The sequence below is a fragment of the Brassica rapa genome, chromosome A03 (genome assembly GCF_000309985.2).
Source record: "Brassica rapa cultivar Chiifu-401-42 chromosome A03, CAAS_Brap_v3.01, whole genome shotgun sequence".
NCBI lineage: Eukaryota > Viridiplantae > Streptophyta > Magnoliopsida > Brassicales > Brassicaceae > Brassica > Brassica rapa.
In genome coordinates this window covers 19,502,438-19,524,602 of record NC_024797.2, presented here as the reverse complement: position 1 = coordinate 19,524,602, position 22,165 = coordinate 19,502,438, and the positions used below count along the sequence as shown (strand labels likewise).

The 22,165-nt window shown below is 41.4% G+C and overlaps 4 protein-coding genes across 7 annotated transcripts; 2 read left to right on the top strand and 2 right to left on the bottom strand.

The window, feature by feature from the left end:
• The first annotated feature begins 231 nt into the window (after positions 1-231).
• LOC103859865 (early nodulin-like protein 3) lies at positions 232-1,161 on the top strand. Its single transcript, XM_009137449.3, has 2 exons — positions 232-508; positions 591-1,161. The coding sequence occupies exons 1-2, from the start codon at positions 322-324 to the stop codon at positions 1,016-1,018; spliced, it is 615 nt and encodes a 204-aa protein (XP_009135697.1). The 5' UTR covers positions 232-321; the 3' UTR covers positions 1,019-1,161.
• On the bottom strand, positions 976-15,185 carry LOC103859866 (protein disulfide-isomerase 5-3). The gene is made up of 16 exons (XM_009137450.3): positions 14,110-15,185; positions 5,530-5,704; positions 5,245-5,335; positions 5,069-5,163; positions 4,817-4,874; positions 4,161-4,345; positions 4,001-4,058; positions 3,391-3,431; positions 3,207-3,281; positions 2,986-3,042; positions 2,719-2,785; positions 2,451-2,597; positions 2,146-2,367; positions 1,905-2,066; positions 1,480-1,557; positions 976-1,391 (listed from the first exon to the last, which is right to left on the bottom strand). Exons 2-16 carry the CDS (start codon positions 5,568-5,570, stop codon positions 1,314-1,316), a joined length of 1,455 nt encoding a protein of 484 aa, XP_009135698.1. The 5' UTR covers positions 5,571-5,704; positions 14,110-15,185; the 3' UTR covers positions 976-1,313.
• Positions 15,186-15,593: 408 nt separating this feature from the next.
• Positions 15,594-18,969, top strand: LOC103859863 (FHA domain-containing protein DDL). Of its 2 annotated transcripts, none has more exons than XM_009137447.3 (11): positions 15,594-15,728; positions 15,907-16,321; positions 16,821-16,852; positions 16,934-17,000; positions 17,095-17,152; positions 17,483-17,575; positions 17,919-18,033; positions 18,148-18,195; positions 18,286-18,331; positions 18,425-18,495; positions 18,678-18,969. In XM_009137447.3, the coding sequence occupies exons 2-11, from the start codon at positions 15,938-15,940 to the stop codon at positions 18,715-18,717; spliced, it is 954 nt and encodes a 317-aa protein (XP_009135695.1). In that variant the 5' UTR covers positions 15,594-15,728; positions 15,907-15,937; the 3' UTR covers positions 18,718-18,969. The 2 variants fall into 2 exon arrangements, with proteins under 2 accessions (XP_009135695.1, XP_009135696.1); XM_009137448.3 differs by having other exon boundaries at positions 15,631-15,728; positions 15,910-16,321.
• Positions 18,797-22,141, bottom strand: LOC103859862 (probable serine/threonine-protein kinase PBL23). Of its 3 annotated transcripts, none has more exons than XM_009137444.3 (5): positions 20,617-22,141; positions 20,341-20,522; positions 20,070-20,259; positions 19,589-19,990; positions 18,797-19,516 (listed from the first exon to the last, which is right to left on the bottom strand). In XM_009137444.3, exons 1-5 carry the CDS (start codon positions 20,750-20,752, stop codon positions 19,494-19,496), a joined length of 933 nt encoding a protein of 310 aa, XP_009135692.1. In that variant the 5' UTR covers positions 20,753-22,141; the 3' UTR covers positions 18,797-19,493. The 3 variants fall into 3 exon arrangements, with proteins under 3 accessions (XP_009135692.1, XP_009135693.1, XP_009135691.1); XM_009137445.3 differs by having other exon boundaries at positions 18,797-19,497; positions 19,596-19,990; XM_009137443.3 differs by having other exon boundaries at positions 19,175-19,516; positions 19,596-19,990.
• Between the last annotated feature and the right edge of the window lie 24 nt (positions 22,142-22,165).

Below are 22,165 nucleotides of genomic sequence, written 5' to 3'. Positions count from 1 at the left end.
TGAAGAAGATTTATTAGTCTTTTGATTTTAAGTACTTTTAATTATATTTTTTTTGTATAAAGTACACAACCAAAGATGCAGAAGCAAGGAACAAAAGTTATTGACAGAAGAAGCAAGTCACATGAGATTCCAAAACTGAAACACTTTCTTTAAAGCAGGTATCTATGCTTTGCTTAGAATCTGAGAAATAAAATTAAAAAGCTTCTCTGCAACACCTTTATATAAACCCATTAGCCTTTCATCTTGTCTCATCAAATCCAAGACCACATCCATATCTCTAGTACATAGCCTTTTATTCTCTTTTTTTTTTCAGTTTAAGAAATGGTTAAAAACCTAAACAACATGATGCTTCATGGGTTCGGCCTTGTGTGTCTGTTCATGACCGTTAACAAAGCCTACGCTAGAGAGTTTGCGGTCGGTGGTGCAAAAGGTTGGACCGTCCCATCCGGCTCTCAAGTTTATAGTCAATGGGCAGAACAGAGCAGATTCCAAATCGGTGACTCTCTACGTAAGTTTCCACACTCTACTATTAACCATACAATCATATCTTTCTTTCACATATGACACACCAAAGATGTATACACATGCAGTGTTTGTATACCAACCAAACCAAGACTCAGTGCTCCAAGTCACAAGGGACGCTTACGACAGCTGCAACACGGATGCACCAACCGATAAATTCGCAGACGGCAAAACTTCATTCGCACTAACACATTCTGGTCCGTACTATTTCATCAGCGGAAACAAAGACCACTGCAACAAGAACGAGAAGCTAGTTGTCATCGTCATGGCTGACAGAAGCGGCAACAACAACACTACATCACCCTCACCTCCATCTCCAGCCCCGGCTCCTTCAGGAGAATACGCTCCTTCTCCGCCTATGGAAGGAGCCCTTGAGCCCCCAGCAGCTACGCCTACTCCATCTCAAGAAACTCCAAACAACGCAGCTTCTCTATCTTCTTCCTTTATTGTTGCTCTCCTCGGAGCTGCTCTTGCTTCAACTCTATTCCTACACTAAGAAGTTTCTGTTTTGTCTTGTGTTTTCACTATGTAACAAGTTTCTGTATTTTCACCCCACTTTGTGTCCATTGGTGTTTGTTGTTTGATTCTTTTCACATTTGTTTCTCATGTACGTGAATAAAATTTTCTAATTGTGTGCATGTTAAGGATAAAGAAACTAAGATACTGTCAAACAAAACTTCTTTCTCTTTACTGAGTTTTTCTATGTAGGAACAGCTATTCCAAAAATAAGAAGTGTGAGGTTCTTCTATGGTTTTATGAATTAATGGTAAACTCTAACCTCCAGTAGACAATCAAATGTTTTTCCCAAGTTCGACCTTCTTAATCAGTCTTATTGTATTGTGTAATACCGAATCTATTATTCCCGCAACCTGAAAAAAAATCCACAGCCAGAATCTGAAACCAACATGGATCCGTGAGAGTATAAAGAAGCAAGATTGACTGAGAAAATATACTAACCGTGAAAACACCACCAATAATGGCGCAAAGATTTGTGATGAAGTGTGAGAAGGACTTTGGATTTTCAGTTATTAGAATCTGCAGAAACAAAGTAACTGTAAGGGATAATCTTCAAAAAGAATCCAAAAAATGTTTTGACTAGAAGAGGTTTCATTAAAGAGATAAATGATAATTATACATCTTCAGATATATAAATATAAATGAATATAAATAAAAACTAATAATATTTCTTTTGAAAAAACTTTATTCAATATTCCAATTTTTTCGAAGTTCTTTTTTCAATTTTTGTTTTGGAAATTTTATTTCAAAATCCGAAAATTCATTTTTGATTAAAAAAAACCATTTATTACTATCCTAAAGTATTTCTTTAGTTGTACAGAGGAGAGTATATATTCCGACGAATTTGCGAGAGATGTTGACTGAACCTGCATGGGAGAGAGCTCAAAGTGAAACTTTGCAACGGGTAAGTAGTAAGTCTGAGTTATGCTGCTGTGAGCGGTGTACTCATGTTCCTCTGTCAATGAATGTTCTTGACCGTATCTTCTTGTAATGACCTCTGTTTTAACTATTTGTAGGTAGTGTTCAATCTGTAAGGGCCATTAAAAAGAACATAGGTTCAAAGACGTCAAGAATCTAGATTCGTACAAAGGTCTTTTTGGGACTTACAGTAACATTGGCACCAAACTCGTGTTGATTTATGAATGCTTTTTCATCCAACTTGTCATGGCTTTGGCCAAGATATGGCAACAAGCGCTTCAAATCGGTCAACAACCTAGTATCAATCATCCTCCCAAATGAAAGATGGGTGACAACATGCGACATGTTCATTTGAGAAGAATCGAACGAGTGAGCTCCTGAATGAGCTGAGATAACGAGGTTTCCTGGAACCTGAAAACATACTTAAAAGACATAACTCCAGGGACATTGATTCAGTCTTCACTTCTTTTTTTTTAACAGCCCGAGGGTTTTACCTTCTTTACACGCACATAACCTTCAACTCTACAACCTCCTGTAACTGGTGCCTTTTTAAGAAGTTTTGCTGTGTCATTGGATATACCCCAATCCAAAGCTAGCTTGTGCGTCTCCGGGTGGATTGGTGCTACCAGTTCATCCACCATCTGCAAGAAAGAAAGAAAATTAAAAAGATATGATGTCTTGTGCATGTATATGTATATATAACTACTAGACGAACTAATGAACACATTAGATATAATGTTAACTAATTTGGATCTTGTCTACCTTAACTATACTCTCTGTGTCCCGATCTCCATAGTAAGATTCATGTTCGTGGTGTCCATGGTCTTCTCTGAAAACAACAAATTAAGCAGGGAACACTGTCCATATGGAATATTTTTGGCACCCACGTACAAGTGGTTCACATAAGCTTACGTACGGAAGGTATATTTAAGACAATGATTGACTCATAAGGTTAAGCAGAAGATACAAAGAACTAAAACTACGCTAGTAGCTGGAAGTTTTAAAAAATCTAATCAGATGGTTTCTTACTTAAGGTCATTGCCTTTGCGGAAAATCCGAATAGATGGATAGCCTTGTATATGGTTCCTGAAAAAATATATCCAATCACTGCTCTGCTTCCCATACATACATACTTAAACATCAGCCATTAAAATATGAGCAAACAAGCAAGAAACAAACAAGTCACCAAGTTTTCATACACAACCGGAAACAAGAAGAAGATTGAGAGAAAAAAACCAGCTTCCTAGTACCTCCTACATAGCGCAGGTTCTTCTGTGCAATCAACACTTCCTAGAAGAACACGCCCATCAGTGTCAGGATTATATCTGTAGCAGAGATATTAACATGACCATGTTTCAGAAATAAATATATTAGCCACCTTTACTTAAGGATTCCAAAAACTTAATAAAAACGCAGAAGACTCTTAATGCAAACCTCTGTTTTATAATGGTAGCAGCTTTCTCCCAAGACGGTTTCTGGAGCAAACAGTAAGAAAAAAACAAAAGAAGCTCATCATAACCAAACATGAAGGAACTTCTCATTGTTAGACAAGTACTGAGTGCATCTCCAACCCATAACACTATTTTAGTGTTAAAACTATACTATTTTGGTGTAGTTTCAACACTAAAAAATGTTATTCTCCAACCACAACACTAAACTTCACACTAAAAGTTATTTTATAATATTATATGTATTTAAATTTTTATTTGTCATTTTTTAATTATACATTTTATTAATAAAATAAGTGAATAGTATTTTTAGTGGAGTGAATAATGTTATAGTGTGAAAATTTGGTGAGAAATTATATTGTGACACTAAAATAATGTGATTTTTACAGTTGGGTTGGAGAAGTTTTAGTGTAAAAATTACACTAAAATAGTGTTTTGCAGTTTGGTTGGAAATAACTTGAAGAGGTACATTTTTTTTTGTCAAGAATTTTAATAAAAGCTACCAACTATTTTTTCAAAGAAGCATAAGAAATCAATAAGAGAACTGAGTTACCACTTTACATTTTTACCAAAAAAAAAAAAAAGAAGTGAGTTACCAGACGATTACTCCAGTAGCACCATGGTGCATTAAAGTTAACAATCAATAACGGAAAGCTGCATAAAAAAAGTCATTTTACGTCAATCCATATTCTACCTTCACATAGGACTGACTCCTACACATCCACAAAGAAAAAAAAAAGGAAACTGCCTACTCACTGGTGTGACAATGATTGAAAACCACCATTTGTTAATTGTATTGCACCATCAGGAAACTCTTGCTTAATTTCTTCTCCATGGTTGATGTGATGTGATGCAAGGCCAGAGTGGAACTCTCCGCCGGTGGCCTTTAAATGTGGATCAATTGGAAACTTGCGAACTGTTTTTGTTATATTCAACCTGTTCTGAAAATTCAAACATCAAATTAGATCTAGGCCTCATTTAACCATATTAAATAATAGTATATATCATGGGCTTGGTTATTAAGTCTTGCTTTTAACATAATACATAACAAGTTCTGCACAACTGAAACATGGACTCAGAAATAAGATCATAAGCTTCAAGTTTTCAAATAATTGAAAGGATGGTATTACTGAGTTTCACCTAACTTTGATGATTACAAGTTTACAACTACTAAAATAAAAATGAACATTGGTCTAAATCCTTATAATCATTGCACGCAACTCAAGTTGCTTCTATAGATAATTTATCATGCAGTATCATATAACCAAAACATACATTCTCTGATACTGAAGAAGAACGTCAAGAATTTTTTGTATGATAATCATAGACAATTTAATTGGAAGATGCATTCAAAACAGTTAGAATGGGATCCTCAATGTAGAAAGAGATGAGAGTTGTGAGCAGAGACTTACTGTTCCTAACACGTCATTCACATCAAGGGATGCAAATTCACAAGAAAGGGCAGGAAAGCTACAAATAGAAAAAATATACGAAAACAAATGTTAGCTTATATAGCAATGATTCGACAAGAAAAACATTACTTTATGAATATCTAGTGACTATTATCCATGTTCCCTAGACATCTAGAGCAGATTTCAATATCAATCAACAAAGAAAAAAAAATGATTAACTGATTAACCAGTTACGTCAAACAATATCTAAACCTGATGTTGAAATCAATGCGTAAGAAGTCCCCATCAGAGCTCTTGTCAACAACGACAGCTGTTGTAGTGGTGACTTCCAAATAACTACTCAGCTCCTGCAAGATACAAAGATCATGCATGTCTTGTCTTAATCAAAACAGAGAGAAAGCGATATCCCTAAATAAGAAGGATTCTACCATTCCAAAGAGAAGCATCATAACGAGAGCAGCTACGATGGATAAGCCAGCGCCAGAGAGAGACGCCTCTGTCAAATCTCTCGGGATTTTCCTTGAACAACAAGGCACCTCGAACGTCAGATCATTGAAAGAATTATCAAGGACAACGAAAATCAACGTAAGAATGTATACTTGACGACAATCCAAAGGGGTAAACTAATCACATTCATTCCAACAATGTGCATGTTCATGCGCACATGCATCACAGGAAATAAGAAATGCAAGAGAGAGATGAGAGGGCCGCACCTGTAGAAATCAACGGATTTGAGTTTGGTGGGGGAAACCATAGCTGCTGCGGAGAAAAGACGACGGTGAGAGAGAGATCTAGTGATGGGATGAAGAAAGAAGAGTTATCTCTTTCTCCTTTTTTTTTTCTCTAATGCCGATCAGTGATTCACCGTGGCGTGAAGTTGAAGGAAACCTGTCATGACCCAAACCCAAGCCCATCTGACATTCAGCGAGGCCTAAATTCACTCCAAAAAACCTAAGGTATTTTGCCTTAAATAACCATCACCTCCACCTTGTTTTCTCAGAAACTTCAGAAAATAAAGAAGAGTTAGAGAGAGAGTGAACTAAGAAGAAGAAGTGTGATCATTTTGCAGTGAGTGGGTCGCCGGAGCTCGTCGCCGGAGCAACCGTGTGCCGTGATCACGTTCAGCTCGTCACCCCCGATCAACACCCTAGGTAACTGCCGGAAACCGCATGCCTTAAGTTTCAGTTTCGTTTCCGTTTAGTAAATCGCCCATAACTTCCTAACCATTGATCATCTCGTGCATGCAAGACCACCATCGTGTTCCTCTCGTCGAGACGAAGCCGTAGACACCAACCACACCGCAATCGGAGCCCGGACGAAGCCGCTAGAGCCTCCCGAAGTTTCGCCTCTGCGCGGGCGTGAAACGCACGCGCCGTCGCCGTCCGCCGGAGCCACCGCGCATTCCGGCCACTCGCCGCCGTCTCCGACCGCCGTTCGCCGGTCCGTCCGCCGCCGAGAAGCTGCCGCCGCGTCGCCGCCGCTGATTTTCCGGTAAGCCGCCGCCACCCTCCGCCGTTGCCGCCGGGACTAGTGCCGGTGATTCGCCGGCGACTCGCCAACTCGGCCGAGTCGACCCGGTGAGTCAACTCGGTCACACGGTCAACCGGTGGTTTGATTGGTTTAAATTGATTTAGGGTTGGCTAGGTTAAACCGCCGGTTAAAATCAATTAGATTTCGGTTAGGATAAACCGGTTAGATAGATTAATTAATTAATCAATTGTTGGTTAAGGTAAACCGGATGGTCCAATTGGAATCGATTTCGGTTGAGTTCAACCGGTTGGTTTAAATCAATTCCAATCTGGTCAAGGGTTAACCGGCTTGGGTCAAAGTTGACCGGGTTGACCTTTGACCAGCGTGTTGACTTTTCCGTAAATCTTGACTAAACCCGTTTTAAACCGTTCGAAAGCCGTTCTGACTTAGAATTTCGCCCTGATTTCAGATTTAGAGTCTATTTGAGCAGCTGGAGTTCGTAGATACCACATTTCCCTATTGCTAAGGTGAGGGGCTATTCCCGAACTCCTCTTACACGGCTTAGGACTTCGAATAAGTATAACTTATTTCTAATATGTTCCGTCTGCTTGAAATCGAGTCTGTCATTGCTTGTTTAGTTATTAGGTTCTTTGCTTAAACCGGAATTAGGGTGTTAGAGGATTCAACATTGATTGCTTCGCTTAATGTAAATTCTTAGTTAGAATTGTTTTGCCGGATACAGAGACGGACTTCTGTATGCCGGATTGTATGAGAGGCTACGGCCAGTCAGTCGACCGGCTGGACCGTAGTCTGGTGTGGTCGATAAATCGTCTGAGGGCGGTGACACCGAGCACTCTCTCGGAAGTGTTGTTTGGCCTGTTAGTGGGCGGCGAGAGCGCGCCTCGCTAGGATCATTGTTTGTTGCTTGGGTACTTTAGGTGCCGTGCTTGACATGTATTAGAATTAAATTATATTTATTCGGGGTGTTATGTCCGGGTCCATGGATTTCGGGGTAGCATCCCCCATACCTCATTGGGCGATTCACCTATCGCTCACCCCTCACTCTTCCCCCTTTCAGGTGAGACCGACGAGCAGGAGTGATTATCGGACCGGTGCTATTGGGCTTTTGGGCTTCTATCGCTTTTTTTCGCTTTTATCTTTATCGGGCCTTTAGGCCTTTGGACTTTTATCGTTATGTTATTTCTTATTTCAAACTTTCGGTTTATGTCGTATTTTATATTTCGGATGTTATCGATGTTGGGCTTTTAGGCCTTATAGTATCGCATTGACTTTTATATTATGATATGAAGATTATTATTATTTCAGTATTTATTATTTTGTTATTTTTCGCAATTATATTATTTTGAGAAAACCGGGTGTGACAATTTTTGGTATCAGAGCGGGGTTCCGTCCCGGCTCCGACCCGGGATGGCGATTTTTGGAGACCTGGTTTTATTCGGTTTTAGACGGTTTTAGATGATTTCAAATATTTTCGGGGATTTGGGAATTTTGTAAACGAAAATAAATAGCACCTTTCCGTTCGATATCACTTCTCCTTAAATGTTGGTATCAAAAGTTGAGCGTAAGTTAACATTTCGCTTTCCTTTCAGATGCCGCCAAGGAGAAGAACCACCCGTGCCCAGACCGCCAGAGCTGTTAGAGACAATGTAGATGAGCATGAGCAGCCCGCAGTTCCGCCACCCGCGGCTCCACCAGTTGATCAGGATGCATTGAGACAGATGGTTCAGGATGCCGCTAGACAGGCAGCTCAGGAGGCACTTCAGCAGATTGCCCAGGAGACAGCCAGGCAGGCCGCTCAAGAGGCTGCCCGAGTAGCTGCTCAGGAGGTTGCTCGTCAGATGGCTGCCGTTCAACAGGGTCCTCAGGTTCAGGTGCAGCAGGGTCCACAGATTCGGGTTCAGCAAGTTCCACCGGTTCAGGTTCAGCAGGATCAGCATGATCATCAGGATCCCGTTCAGCAGGTTCCCCTTCCTCAGGTTCCACTGCAGCAGGGTCCAGCTCAGCAGTTTGCTCATGGTGTTCAGGATCTACCGCCACCACCACCGCGACCTCATGTTTACCCGGTTTATGATGAGAGGTTCTACAGGCTGACATGTCAGATGAGAAACATGGATATGGAGCATTTTAGCGGGACAGTGGATGCTGTAGCTGCACATGATTGGAAGTTAGCCTTGCAGCGGAAGCTGGAGATTATTGAGTGTCCACCAGAGTTGTCGCTCAGATTGACTATGCAGTATCTTCGTGGAGATGCTCTTATATGGTGGGAGGGAATACGATTGAGTCATTTTGGGCCAGAGAGGCTTACCTTCGCTGACTTCATTCGAGAGTTTGATAGGAAATACTTTCCGAAGGAAGCTATGGACAGGAAGAAGTGCGAGTTCGAGCATGTAAGCCAGGGAGAGATGTCTATCAGGGAGTATGAGGTTGTGTTCAACCAACTTCGCAGATTTGCTGGAGTGGGCATTTCAGAGGAAGACATGATCAGGAAGTTTTTGAGTGGGATGCGAGTGGAGATTCGCAACAGGTGTCGGGTAGTCACTTACCACAGATTGGGAGATTTGGTGGAGAAAGCTGCCGAGCAGGAGGCAGGTTTGGCAGAGGAGCAGAAACTTACCAAAGCAGTTCATGTTAAGTCTGGAAAAGCTCCAGAGTCCCATAGCCGAGGAGGAGAGCAGTCAGGGTTACCGACTTGTCCCCGTTGTCGTCGCCGCCATAGTGGGAGGTGTCCTAGGTGTTTTACTTGTGGTCAGCTGGGACATATTTCGAAGTATTGTCAGGTTAAGCCAGTGGATACACCACCAGTCAGACAGATTGCCGCACCAGCAGTGGCGCAGGTTTGTTTTGGCTGTGGTCAGCCAGGTCACTTCATCAGAGATTATCCGAGGAGGGGCAATGCGGCACTTCCACCACCACCGAAGCGTCTAGCCATCGCTCCACGAGTGTTTGCGGTTGGAGATCTTCAGGGAGCTGAGCCGATAGCAGGTATGAGACTTTTCCATACTTGTTTGTGTTTGAGTCTTTTGGTTCGTGGTTGTCATGTGTAGTTAGTAAAAATCACGTGTAGGATCGGTTTCGGTAGAGTCAGCTTATACCTTATTCGACACGGGAGCTTCTCATAGTTTTGTGAGTCCGCGCTTAGTCCAGTCTTGGTCTTTTCGGGGTGTCTTCGAACCGAAGGCTAAGCAGATTCAGACTGCTGGCACGGAGAAGTTGGGAGCAGTTGGCATTCATCACGATGTACCAGTTCTACTTGGAGGAGTCGAGTTGCTCGGAGATTTGACAGAGATGGAGATGAGCTCCTACGATGTTATACTTGGGATGGATTGGTTGTCGCGACATCGAGTAGTCTTGGATTGTCCGAAGGCAAGAGTTAATATCCCTAGAGAAGAAGGAAAGATCATTTGCGAGGGCATTCAGACACACCGGGAAATTCCTATCGTCTCCATGTTGCGTGCCGAAGAATTATTGGAGAGTGGAGCAGAGGGATTTTTGGCAACCATTTCGATGGTTAAGGAGGACGGTCAGCAGGAGCTGCATGATATACCAGTGGTTGCCGAGTACGAGGATGTTTTTGAAGCTTTAAAAGGGCCACCACCAGCTAGAGCGGACGTACTTACGATAGAAGTAAAGCCAGGAGCAGCACCAGTTTCACGAGCTCCATACCGTCTCGCACCAACTGAGATGGCAGAGTTAAAGAAGCAGTTGGAGGAGCTATCTGATAAGGGGTTTATCAGGCCGAGTACGTCACCGTGGGGAGCACCAGTGTTGTTTGTGAAGAAGAAAGATGGGAGCTTCAGACTTTGTATCGATTATAGAGGTTTGAACAAAGTGACCATCAAGAATAAGTACCCGCTCCCGCGTATCGACGAGTTGTTGGACCAGTTGCAGGGAGCTTCATGGTTCTCTAAGATTGACTTGGCATCGGGATACCACCAGATTGAGATAGCTGAGGGAGATGTGCGGAAGACGGCATTCCGTACCCGTTATGGACATTACGAGTTTGTGGTGATGCCATTTGGGTTGACGAACGCACCAGCCGCGTTCATGAAGCTCATGAATGATGTGTTTCGAGAGCAGCTGGATAAGTTTGTGATAGTTTTCATCGATGATATCTTGGTTTATTCTCGGAGTAGAGAAGAGCATGCTGAGCATTTGCGGATTGTGTTGGGTAAGCTTCGGGAACATCAGTTGTTTGCCAAGCTAAGTAAGTGTAACTTTTGGCAGAGGAAGATTGGATTTTTGGGTCACGTGGTTTCAGAAGCAGGAGTTGCCGTAGATCAGGAGAAGATTACCGCCATTTCAGAGTGGCCGACACCTAAGAGTGCGACGGAGATCCGCAGTTTTCTCGGTTTGGCAGGATACTACAGAAAGTATGTCAACAGTTTTGCTAGCATTGCAAAGCCAATGACACGGCTAACAGGAAAAGACGCCAAGTTTGATTGGACAGAGGAATGTTCGGGAAGTTTCACTGAGTTGAAGCGGCAGCTGACCCATGCGCCAGTTTTGGTACTCCCGAGACCAGGAATACCATATGATGTTTACACTGATGCGTCAGGCACCGGATTGGGATGTGTACTGATGCAGGAGGGTCAGGTCATTGCCTATGCATCACGACAATTGAGGCCTCACGAGGCCAATTATCCTACGCATGATTTGGAGTTGGCAGCAGTTGTATTCGCATTAAAGATCTGGAGGTCATACTTGTATGGAGAGAAGGTGAAGATTTTCACGGACCACCAGAGTCTGAAGTACGTATTTACGCAGGCGGACTTGAATTTGAGGCAGCGTAGATGGATGGAGTTGTTAGCAGACTACAACTTGGAGATCACATATCATCCGGGAAAAGCCAATCATGTGGCGGATGCCCTGAGTAGGCGCAAAAGCGATGTATCGGAAACCAAAGAGGTCCAGGAGCTTACTGGGACACTTGCTAGTCTCAGATTATGTGCAATTACTGTAGAAGGAGAGTCAGTTGGCGCTGAGGCTGTAGAGCGGGCAGACTTACTTTGGAGGATATGCTCAGAGCTTGTGTTTTAGATTGGGAAGGTAGTTGGGTGAAGTATCTACCTCTAGCCGAGTTTGCCTACAACAACAGCTATCATTCGAGTATTGAGATGGCACCATATGAGGCTCTATATGGTAGACCTTGTCGCACACCACTTTGTTGGACGGAAGTGGGAGAGCGACGTGAGATAGAACCAGCCATGGTTCAAGAGACAGTCGAGCAGGTTGAGATGCTCAAGATGCGGCTTAAGGAAGCCCATGACCGTCAAAAGAGTTATGCAGATAAGCGGCGAAAAGACTTGGAGTTTCAGGTTGGTGACCTGGTATACCTGAAAATGAGGACATTTCAGGGAGGATCTAAGACTCGGAAGCTAAAGAAGCTTAAACCGAGATATATGGGACCATATCCTATATTGGAGCGGATTGGAGCAGTTGCTTACCGATTGGATTTATCAGGAGAGCTATCAGACTTCCATGATGTGTTTCATGTGTCGGTTTTGAGGAAAGTCGTGAGAGAGCCAGAGCTCATTTTGCAGCAGCCACCTAGAGACCTTGGCAAAGGTTTACGTGGGTTGTGCCAGCCAGTAGAGATATTGGATCGCCAAGTGAAAGCAGATCATGGTATGATGACCATGTTGGTCAAGGTCCGTTGGGAGAGAGACGGGATTCAGGAGGAGACCTGGGAGTCCGAGCTCCAAATGAGGATTGATTATCCAGAGCTGTTTCGGGGTGTCATTGGAAAGTTTGGTGACTCGAATTCGGGGTCGAATTCTTTATTAGTGGGGGAGAGTTGTCATGACCCAAACCCAAGCCCATCTGACATTCAGCGAGGCCCAAATTCACTCCAAAAAGCCCAAGGTATTTTGCCTTAAATAACCATCACCTCCACCTTGTTTTCTCAGAAACTTCAGAAAATAAAGAAGAGTTAGAGAGAGAGTGAACTAAGAAGAAGAAGTGTGATCATTTTGCAGTGAGTGGGTCGCCGGAGCTCGTCGCCGGAGCAACCGTGTGCCGTGATCACGTTCAGCTCGTCACCCCCGATCAACACCCTAGGTAACTGCCGGAAACCGCATGCCTTAAGTTTCAGTTTCGTTTCCGTTTAGTAAATCGCCCATAACTTCCTAACCATTGATCATCTCGTGCATGCAAGACCACCATCGTGTTCCTCTCGTCGAGACGAAGCCGTAGACACCAACCACACCGCAATCGGAGCCCGGACGAAGCCGCTAGAGCCTCCCGAAGTTTCGCCTCTGCGCGGGCGTGAAACGCACGCGCCGTCGCCGTCCGCCGGAGCCACCGCGCATTCCGGCCACTCGCCGCCGTCTCCGACCGCCGTTCGCCGGAGCCGCCGTGATCGGCCGCCGTCCGTCCGCCGCCGAGAAGCTGCCGCCGCGTCGCCGCCTCGCCGCCGTCGCGGCCGCTGATTTTCCGGTAAGCCGCCGCCACCCTCCGCCGTTGCCGCCGGGACTAGTGCCGGTGATTCGCCGGCGACTCGCCAACTCGGCCGAGTCGACCCGGTGAGTCAACTCGGTCACACGGTCAACCGGTGGTTTGATTGGTTTAAATTGATTTAGGGTTGGCTAGGTTAAACCGCCGGTTAAAATCAATTGGATTTCGGTTAGGATAAACCGGTTAGATAGATTAATTAATTAATCAATTGTTGGTTAAGGTAAACCGGATGGTCCAATTGGAATCGATTTCGGTTGAGTTCAACCGGTTGGTTTAAATCAATTCCAATCTGGTCAAGGGTTAACCGGCTTGGGTTAAAGTTGACCGGGTTGACCTTTGACCAGCGTGTTGACTTTTCCGTAAATCTTGACTAAACCCGTTTTAAACCGTTCGAAAGCCGTTCTGACTTAGAATTTCGCCCTGATTTCAGATTTAGAGTCTATTTGAGCAGCTGGAGTTCATAGATACCACATTTCCCTATTGCTAAGGTGAGGGGCTATTCCCGAACTCCTCTTACACGGCTTAGGACTTCGAATAAGTATAACTTATTTCTAATATGTTCCGTCTGCTTGAAATCGAGTCTGTCATTGCTTGTTTAGTTATTAGGTTCTTTGCTTAAACCGGAATTAGGGGGTTAGAGGATTCAACATTGATTGCTTCGCTTAATGTAAATTCTTAGTTAGAATTGTTTTGCCGGATACAGAGACGGACTTCTGTATGCCGGATTGTATGAGAGGCTACGGCCAGTCAGTCGACCGGCTGGACCGTAGTCTGGTGTGGTCGATAAATCGTCTGAGGGCGGTGACACTGAGCACTCTCTCGGAAGTGTTGTTTGGCCTGTTAGTGGGCGGCGAGAGCGCGCCTCGCTAGGATCATTGTTTGTTGCTTGGGTACTTTAGGTGCCGTGCTTGACATGTATTAGAATTAAATTATATTTATTCGGGGTGTTATGTCCGGGTCCATGGATTTCGGGGTAGCATCCCCCATACCTCATTGGGCGATTCACCTATCGCTCACCCCTCACTCTTCCCCCTTTCAGGTGAGACCGACGAGCAGGAGTGATTATCGGACCGGTGCTATTGGGCTTTTGGGCTTCTATCGCTTTTTTTCGCTTTTATCTTTATCGGGCCTTTAGGCCTTTGGACTTTTATCGTTATGTTATTTCTTATTTCAAACTTTCGGTTTATGTCGTATTTTATATTTCGGATGTTATCGATGTTGGGCTTTTAGGCCTTATAGTATCGCATTGACTTTTATATTATGATATGAAGATTATTATTATTTCAGTATTTATTATTTTGTTATTTTTCGCAATTATATTATTTTGAGAAAACCGGGTGTGACAAAACCTTTGCGTTTCCAATCTCTTTACCTTTTTTATCATAACTTTTTTTTTTTCGGTCAACCTAGGGTAGAAAAAAAACAACCCGAAAAGCCAAACCGATCCAAAAAAGTGTCTCAAGCCAAACAGAACTGATTTGGCCATTCTCCGGTAATGACACCACAAAAACTATGTCTTAAAAGTTAAGGACCCATATCAAAGGTTCTTTGGGGATTCATTGTCTCTATCATCTTCTCATCTGAACCTACAGTTCTACAGAACCATCTCTGTCTCGAGAACTTATCTTGCTCCTTTCATGCACCATCGAAAAACAGATTATGGAATGTCCTAAGGATTGCCAATCAAATGCCGGTAGAACCACACTGTGCCTTTCGGGAGAATAGTAAGTTGAGCTTCTGCCCACACCATTCTCTTGACTTCCGCTATCTGAAGTATTTTCTGTGGGTTACCATTTTTGTTCTTAAAAATCTTATTGTTTTGTTATTCAAAATATACCACAAGATCCAAAGAAAGGTGCTGAAATCATATTTTTCGGAGAATTTCCAGAAAAGACAATCTATATTAGTACGAAGGAGTTGTGAAAATTTCAGGGGGGTGGGCGGGGGGAGGGGGCGAAATGAAATTTTTGATAAAGACATGTTTGCAGTGGACATAAAGAGAACATGATTAATTGATTCTTCCTCTGCACCATAAATACTACATCGGATATCACAGTCAATACCCCGCGCTTTCAAATTTTTTGCAACCGGTATAGTACCCGATATAACTTGGCAGATAAAATATCACAACTTTGGAGAACATTTCAGTTTCCAAATGAAAAAAAGCCAACAACAGTTTGGTATCCGAACCATAAGAAACCGTACATTGTTCCTTATCTGGATATAGAGATTCAATCTTATATCTTGATTTCACAATATATTTACCGGTCTCTATGAATAGCCAACCAGAAGAATCAGGCCTACAATTCCGACTTATGGCTAAGTCTTTGATGATCTTCACATCATCTGGATGTATATATGCATTAAGTAGACCCACATGCCATGAAACAATTTTCGGGTTGGTGAGATTTTCCAGAGAATGGTTTAAAAATTAGGGTTTCAGTTTTTAATATTGCTGACCTTAAACGAGGAGCAGAAATCTACAGGTCATTCCATACTGAAATGGATTGGTCGTTTTCCACTTTTTTGATTAGCCATTTTTTATCCAGAAATTTAGGTAAACAAATACTTCTAAGATCTGTGTAGATCTAATGGATCTTTTTTTAAAAATACCGACCTTTAAAAACTGTTGAGAGCAAACAATCTGGTTTGTCCATTAAGCATCATAATTGCTTTGCCAATAAAACTGAATGAAAATCTTGAAGATCTCGAAAACTTAAACCTCGTTCCTCCTTGTGTTGGCATACTTTATCTCATAAAAACTGTAACTCCCTTCAATTCATCAGTTGATACACTATCTAGTAATTTTGATATTGAACCCCTAAAGTTTATTTTATTTTCAAAAGACACCCCTTTGTTCTGAATTTTCTTTTTTGTTGTATACTTGTTTATATGATTTCGGATCTTTCTATTCACTCTCTCCTCTGCTCGCTGCTCTCCGCCGAAGTACCGCAGTTCCGGCCACCAGGTAAATCACCTTCTTCCTTTCTCAAGTGTTAGATTCTCCACGGCCCAACTTACGCCGGTACTCGAAATCTGTAGCTTACGTTTTAGATTTTAAGGTTTTTTACTCCTCGTTTGCGATTGGGAATTTACGAATTAGGGTTTTGCGATTCTGACGCTTTCTTAATCTGTGTTCCTTCCAGAAGGCTAGAGAAGAAACAGAGGTCTCCGAGTATGGCTTCAGAGTCTCCGGTGAGGCACAGGCAGTCTCCTCGACGGAGAAGTCCATCTAGGTCTCCTTCGCCACGGACGAAGAGACTGAGAAGAGCTCAAGGTGAAAGAAGTAGAGAGAGAGAGGACAGCAGAGGAAGGGAAAGGGAGAGAAGAAGAGAAGGAGATAAGGATAGGACGAGGAGGGACGTAGCAGATGTGGAAGTTGGGGATAAGAGAAGACGCGGCGGCTCAGGGAGAGAGGAGACTGAAGAAAGGAAGAGAGCAGGAGCAGACGATGAGAGACAAACTAGAGGAAGACGTCAGAGGTCTGCTTCACCGTTAGATAGGAGTAGTCGCAAGAGTAGGCGTTCACCAGAGAGAGCTCCTGCATCTAGGCATGATGAGGTATCAGATGATTTCAACTTCTTCTATGTGCAGCTTTGTCTTTCTTTAGCTCAATTTTTCTGATTGAAAAAAGATAATTTGATTGAATATTGTATGCTAGTAAAGGTTGCCTTTTGCTGCTGCTGGTACTCTCATGTTTCACATATTACATAGTTTGGATCCTGTGGTTAGCCTTTCTATCGCCTGAGTTTGTAACTAGAACCTGCGGTTAGCCATTTTTTGCTGAATGTGAGTTAAGATTGTTTCTTTTGCGCCCCTCAGCTTGTTCAGTGACACTCAATTTGCTATGTTTCTTTATTTTATTTATGAAAGTTCATTATATAGAGTGGTTGAATTTGAAGTTTGAATAATTCTCCGGGCATATTTTCTTGCATAGTTTTATCGTTTATAACATTTGTGCCATGCCTATCCATGACCAAAACCCTTCATTATTTTTGGTGAGTCGCAAGTCTCTGTCACTTCTTCAGTCATTTTGATCTCCTTTTATCTATCTTTTCAGGGATCTAATGCAAGAGGGAGCGGCGAGGAACCGTAAGTTTTCTTCTTAAAAGATTAACCTTTACAATCTTTTCACTCTTTTGGTTTAACCATGTTAGGGGTTCTCTTTAACAGCAATGATGAAGATGATTCGATTGCTAAAATGAAAGCTGCTGAAGAAGCTTTGGCAGCAAAGAAAAAGGTATCATCATATGAAGCATCTACTAATTTTAAATCTCCAATGTAAGCTTATCCATGCATTGACGGTTTAGTGCCAACTTTGTTATGTCTTGCAGGAAGAACCATCGTTTGAGCTATCAGGAAAACTTGCGGAAGAAACCAACAGATACAGAGGTAATGTTTCCATCTTGCATTTCAATTGCTAGCATTGCTTTCTTATGTCAACTTCTTCTACAGTGATCTTGATATATGTGTGAAACGTGTCCCTTTGCTGTCAGGGTGAAATTTTTCTCCGACTTAATATGCAATTTTGTGCCTCTAATATATAAGTTCAGTAGGTAATGGCTAATGAGACTAAAAGCCTAGATATTAGGCATCTGGTATCAGCATATATTCTATTGGCTGCAAATCCTGCTCTTTCTCGAATGAATGGAGATAGATAGAGGTTAATCGCCTAATAATTTATCGTAGGCATGCGTCCCTGATTTGTTGAACCCTTTGCAGGTATCGCCATCCTCTTCAATGAGCCACCAGAGGCTAGAAAACCCAACAAAAGATGGAGACTTTATGTTTTCAAGGATAGCGAGCCACTGGATGGTGAGCCTTTCGACCTTCTAGTTTTCCATTTCTTATTGTGTGTTCACATGCTTGATACTCCATCTGTCAAAATAATGGTCCATTAGTCGTTAACGATTTAGTATCCATATGATAGCGTATTAGCAACAGTAGCCAAATTACTGCATGATACTGATTATAGTTGTCACTGCGGCTATAATGAATATAGTCATGAGCTGTTAAATGATCTGATACATTTGTCTGGTTTTTGGTGTCTATGCTCGTTTGAATCCTTAACATAGTTTTGCATTTTAACTATCAATGCACTGAACCAGTTTTCTTGATGCGTGATTTTTGTGCATGTTAAAATGTGTTGGGTTAACAGAGCCACTCCAGCTCCATCGCCAAAGCTGCTACCTCTTTGGACGTGAGAGAAGAATCGCTGACATTCCTACTGATCACCCTTCTTGCAGCAAGCAGCATGCTGTTATCCAGTACCGGTAGATTTCTGATTTGTAATTCTACCTTTGAATAGTAATTCTTATGAACATGGATCTAATGAGAAGAAAGAGTGTAGGTTAATATTAATGTCACTGTTAATGTTCTTGTCACAGGGAAGTAACAGTGGAGAAACCAGATGGTATGGTGGAGAAGCAAGTGAAGTAAGAATCTATATTCTCTTTCTTTTTGCTTAAGAAATTTTCTGGTTTTTTTTGAGGTAAAAATTAATTTACCTTACTGTCATCTTGCAGGCCTTACCTTATGGATCTTGGCAGCACCAACAAGACTTACATCAATGTAAGTGCTGAATTGCATTCCTTCTTGATTGTTTCTTTGTCATATTAAGATCAAATGTTTGTACTGAACTTTTTTTTTTTGGCTTTCTTTCAGAAAGATCCTATCGAACCACAACGCTACTATGAGCTGCGCGAGAAAGATACCATCAAGTTTGGTAACAGCAGGTATGCTACTGAAGAACATTGCAATTTGTCGCTTTTTAATTTTGAATAATGATCGTGTCTGTTCTCTTCTTAACCAATCTTTGCTTGTTAGTATATTGTTTTGGTTAACACACCGTTGCTTGGTATCTGATTTCTTGTTTTTTATGACAATGGCTTGACATATTCTGTTCTTTTGGTTTCAGTCGAGAGTACGTACTGTTGCACGAGGGTTCTGCCGAGTGAATTCAATCAGAGTCAAGCAGCAAGGAGATTGCTTTTCTCAGGGGATTAAAGAGAGGATATTTGAGCAGCTTCGTTTATACTTTCCTCAGATAGCTTATCTACTGTGTTGGTGACAGTCTCGACATTTTGTTAATACTTACCATTTAGAAAGCATTTGCTTACCTATCGAATGATAAATTCCGAAGAGATATTTAATTTTGGTTTTGTAAGGTGACCCTTTGCTAAGAGAAAAAAGTTGGCATTTGGTAATGAGATCAAATTTTTAGTAGAGCTCCAGCCCTTTTGGGCATTGGAGACGAACTAAGAGTTTTCAACTTAAGGTACTAAAAAAACATGACTTCTATGTAAGAAGCTATTGAAGATTTGTCAAAGCCTTTTGAGTGAAAAAAACCACACAGTAGTGGGGTATGTGAAGTCTGAAATTTGAATCTGCTTGAAAGAGGGAAATCGAAAACTCTAGATTTAATCTTCTTTGATTTATTTTTTTCTTTTCAAAAAATCTTTAAATCTCCTAATCGATCATTAAAATTACATACAAAAAACAAAACAAAACAAAAATGCTTCAAAGCTTAGATCTGTTATATTAATTCGTTTCTCCATCTTCTTCGCTTTTGGTCATAGCTAAGTACTCGAGCGCAGTGACTACATCACTCATATTAGGTCTCGTTTCTGCTTCGTCTTGAAGACACATCGCTGCAACTGCAAGCGCTTGATACAGTCCCTTCATCGGATACTTCCCTCCAAGCAACGGATCCGCCATTAAGCTGAACTTTCTCCTATCTTTGAACAATGGACTCGCCTGCGCATTTTAGCAACCCACCAATCAAGAAAACACAAATGAATAAAAGACATTGAAGGGTTTTTTCGTTACTTGTTACCCAAGTCACTAGATTCTGTTCTCGAGTTGGTTTGGTCGTCTCAATGACTCTTCTTCCTGTGATCATCTCCAAGAACACAACTCCAAAGCTGTACACATCGGACTTCATAGTGAGCTGTCCCGTGAGAGCATACTCAGGGGCACAGTAACCGTATGTTCCCATTACTCTGGTCGACACATGAGTCTGTCCACCGGTCGGACCAACTTTAGCTAAACCGAAATCCGAAAGCTTTGGGTTAAATTCTTGGTCAAGCAATATGTTGGAGGCTTTGAAATCTCTGTAGACCACAGGAGGATCAGCTGTTTCATGTAGATACTCAAGCCCTCTAGCTGCTCCTGCCGCAACTTTCATCCTTGTGTCCCAGTCCAACGGTTTCCTCTTGGTCCGCGCCAAGTCTGAAATAAAAAGCTAATATTTTAAAACTATAAAATGCATAGGTAATGATGTTTTGTAACGTTTGAGATGTATATATACCGAGAAGATGATCATCTAATGAGCCATTTGGCATATATTCATAGACAAGAATCCGTTGATCACCGTCTGCGCAGTATCCAACCAAGTTGACAAGGTTTGTGTGATGTAAGAGACTCAACATCATGACTTCCACAAGAAACTCTCTGTTCCCTTGGTAGCCATTCTTGTCTAGCTGCTTAACCGCAACAACCTATATAATACATGCAAGAATCAGATTCAAGAACAAGGATATGAAGGAATATGTTGTAATTAATAGTGGAAGTATATATACCTTTTCAGAGGTTTCTATGTGCCCTTTGTAAACCCTTCCAAAACCGCCTTCACCGAGCTGATTCTCGGGGTTAAAGTTCTTGGTGGCGACGCAGAGCTCTCTGAAGGTAAAGATCTGAGCACTTATGTTCCCTTTCCCGAGTTTTGATATCTCCTCGGATATGAATCTTCTCCTACTGCTATCTGCAAGTACATATGTCAGCTTGTTTTAGATAGAAAAACTTGGAATCTGATAATGTATATTATGAAAATGATTAAAAAAAAAAAAAACGGGGACCTGTTTTATAAGAGATGTTTTCAAATCTTGAAAGAGTGTTGTTTGCATCAATGCAGTCTTTGATGCCTTGTCTTGATGATGATCGTCTGGTTAATTGTCTCTCGGACATACAACAGAACAAGCAATTCATTTTCATTCTGTCTATGTGTTTAAATGTATCTTCCTGGATTACTACTACAAGAAGATTATAGATTACTTGAAGTTCATGAATGTTGTTGAACCTCAAATCCAAAAGGGACAGAGACTCTCAGACGAACAAGATTTTTTTTTTCTTTTTGTGTAAGATGGCAAAAGGGTTTGCTGAGAAAATAAGGTTTGGCCTTTGAAGAAACCAAAAATGAATCTGGTCTCTATGGCCTCAAAAGGAGAAGGAACAACAAAAAACAATGAGAAATCAATTTTGCTACTATGAACTCTTCCGTATGTTTGGCTTTTTATTTTATGTATATTTTTTTCCTTGAAAAAAAGAAATAAATGGATGGTGAAGGTTGATGAAAATCCATTGGAAGAGAATTAAGATCAAGTAAAACTATATTTGGTTTTGCAGGATTCATATTCCTATTAATATCCTCTTCTAAATTTGAAATATTTCAGATATCTCACAAAATAGAATGGTATATATTAAACATTGTTTTTCATAGATTATACTGGCAGATACTGCAGTTGAAGTCAGTTGCAAGCACTTAATAACACTAAACTGAGTTAAAGAAGGTCACAAGAACCGCCATGTTTCTAACCGCAGAGGAAACTTGTATTGATATCTTAAGTATGTTTCGCAGAGTTGTTGTTATTCCAATAGATTGAATAATACTTAGAAAACTTTACTCGCAAGAAAATGGTTCCAAGAAAAAAAAAAACAAGATACTTAAAAATCCACTTATAACTAACAGCACTAGCAGAGAGTTCCTTCCATGTGACATCAACAGGAAACCATTCTTTTTTATTTGAGTGTACATGACATTAGAACCATTGTCAAGATTCAGATTTGGGAAGAAGATTCCAACACCATATTATCCTTTGTCAGTTCGAGATCACACCATAGTGTTACGTCTGGAGAAATTTACCGACCCATATGCAATATCACTGGCTCTGACCACTAAATGTCTGCCAAAAACTAGCTGAAACACTCTCAATAATTAAAAACTTGATCAGAATCAGTAGAACCAGCCTAGTACACGCCATGGCTAGGTGTTTTCTTTTTACTTTTCTTGTTGAAAATGGAGTTAATAATTTGTACATTCGAGCTGTTATTACTTTCTTAAATGGAGAAGTTATCTTCAAAACATAATCAGATCTCTCAGCAGCATTATTTGCTACTTTTTCTGTATTTGTGAGAATAATGTCGTTTTATGAAAATAGGATAAAAAAGTTATCTTAGCTGGAGACCTTAAGTAAAGGTTACTAGCACGAGAAATTATCTTCACATAACTCATTCGGCCTCCGTTACATTTCTAGCAAGAGAGAAGCCAATTTTCTAAAACTATGTGTCACTTCCATCGATAGACCATATATCGAATTAGATATAGATTTACCCTTTTCTTAAGTACAA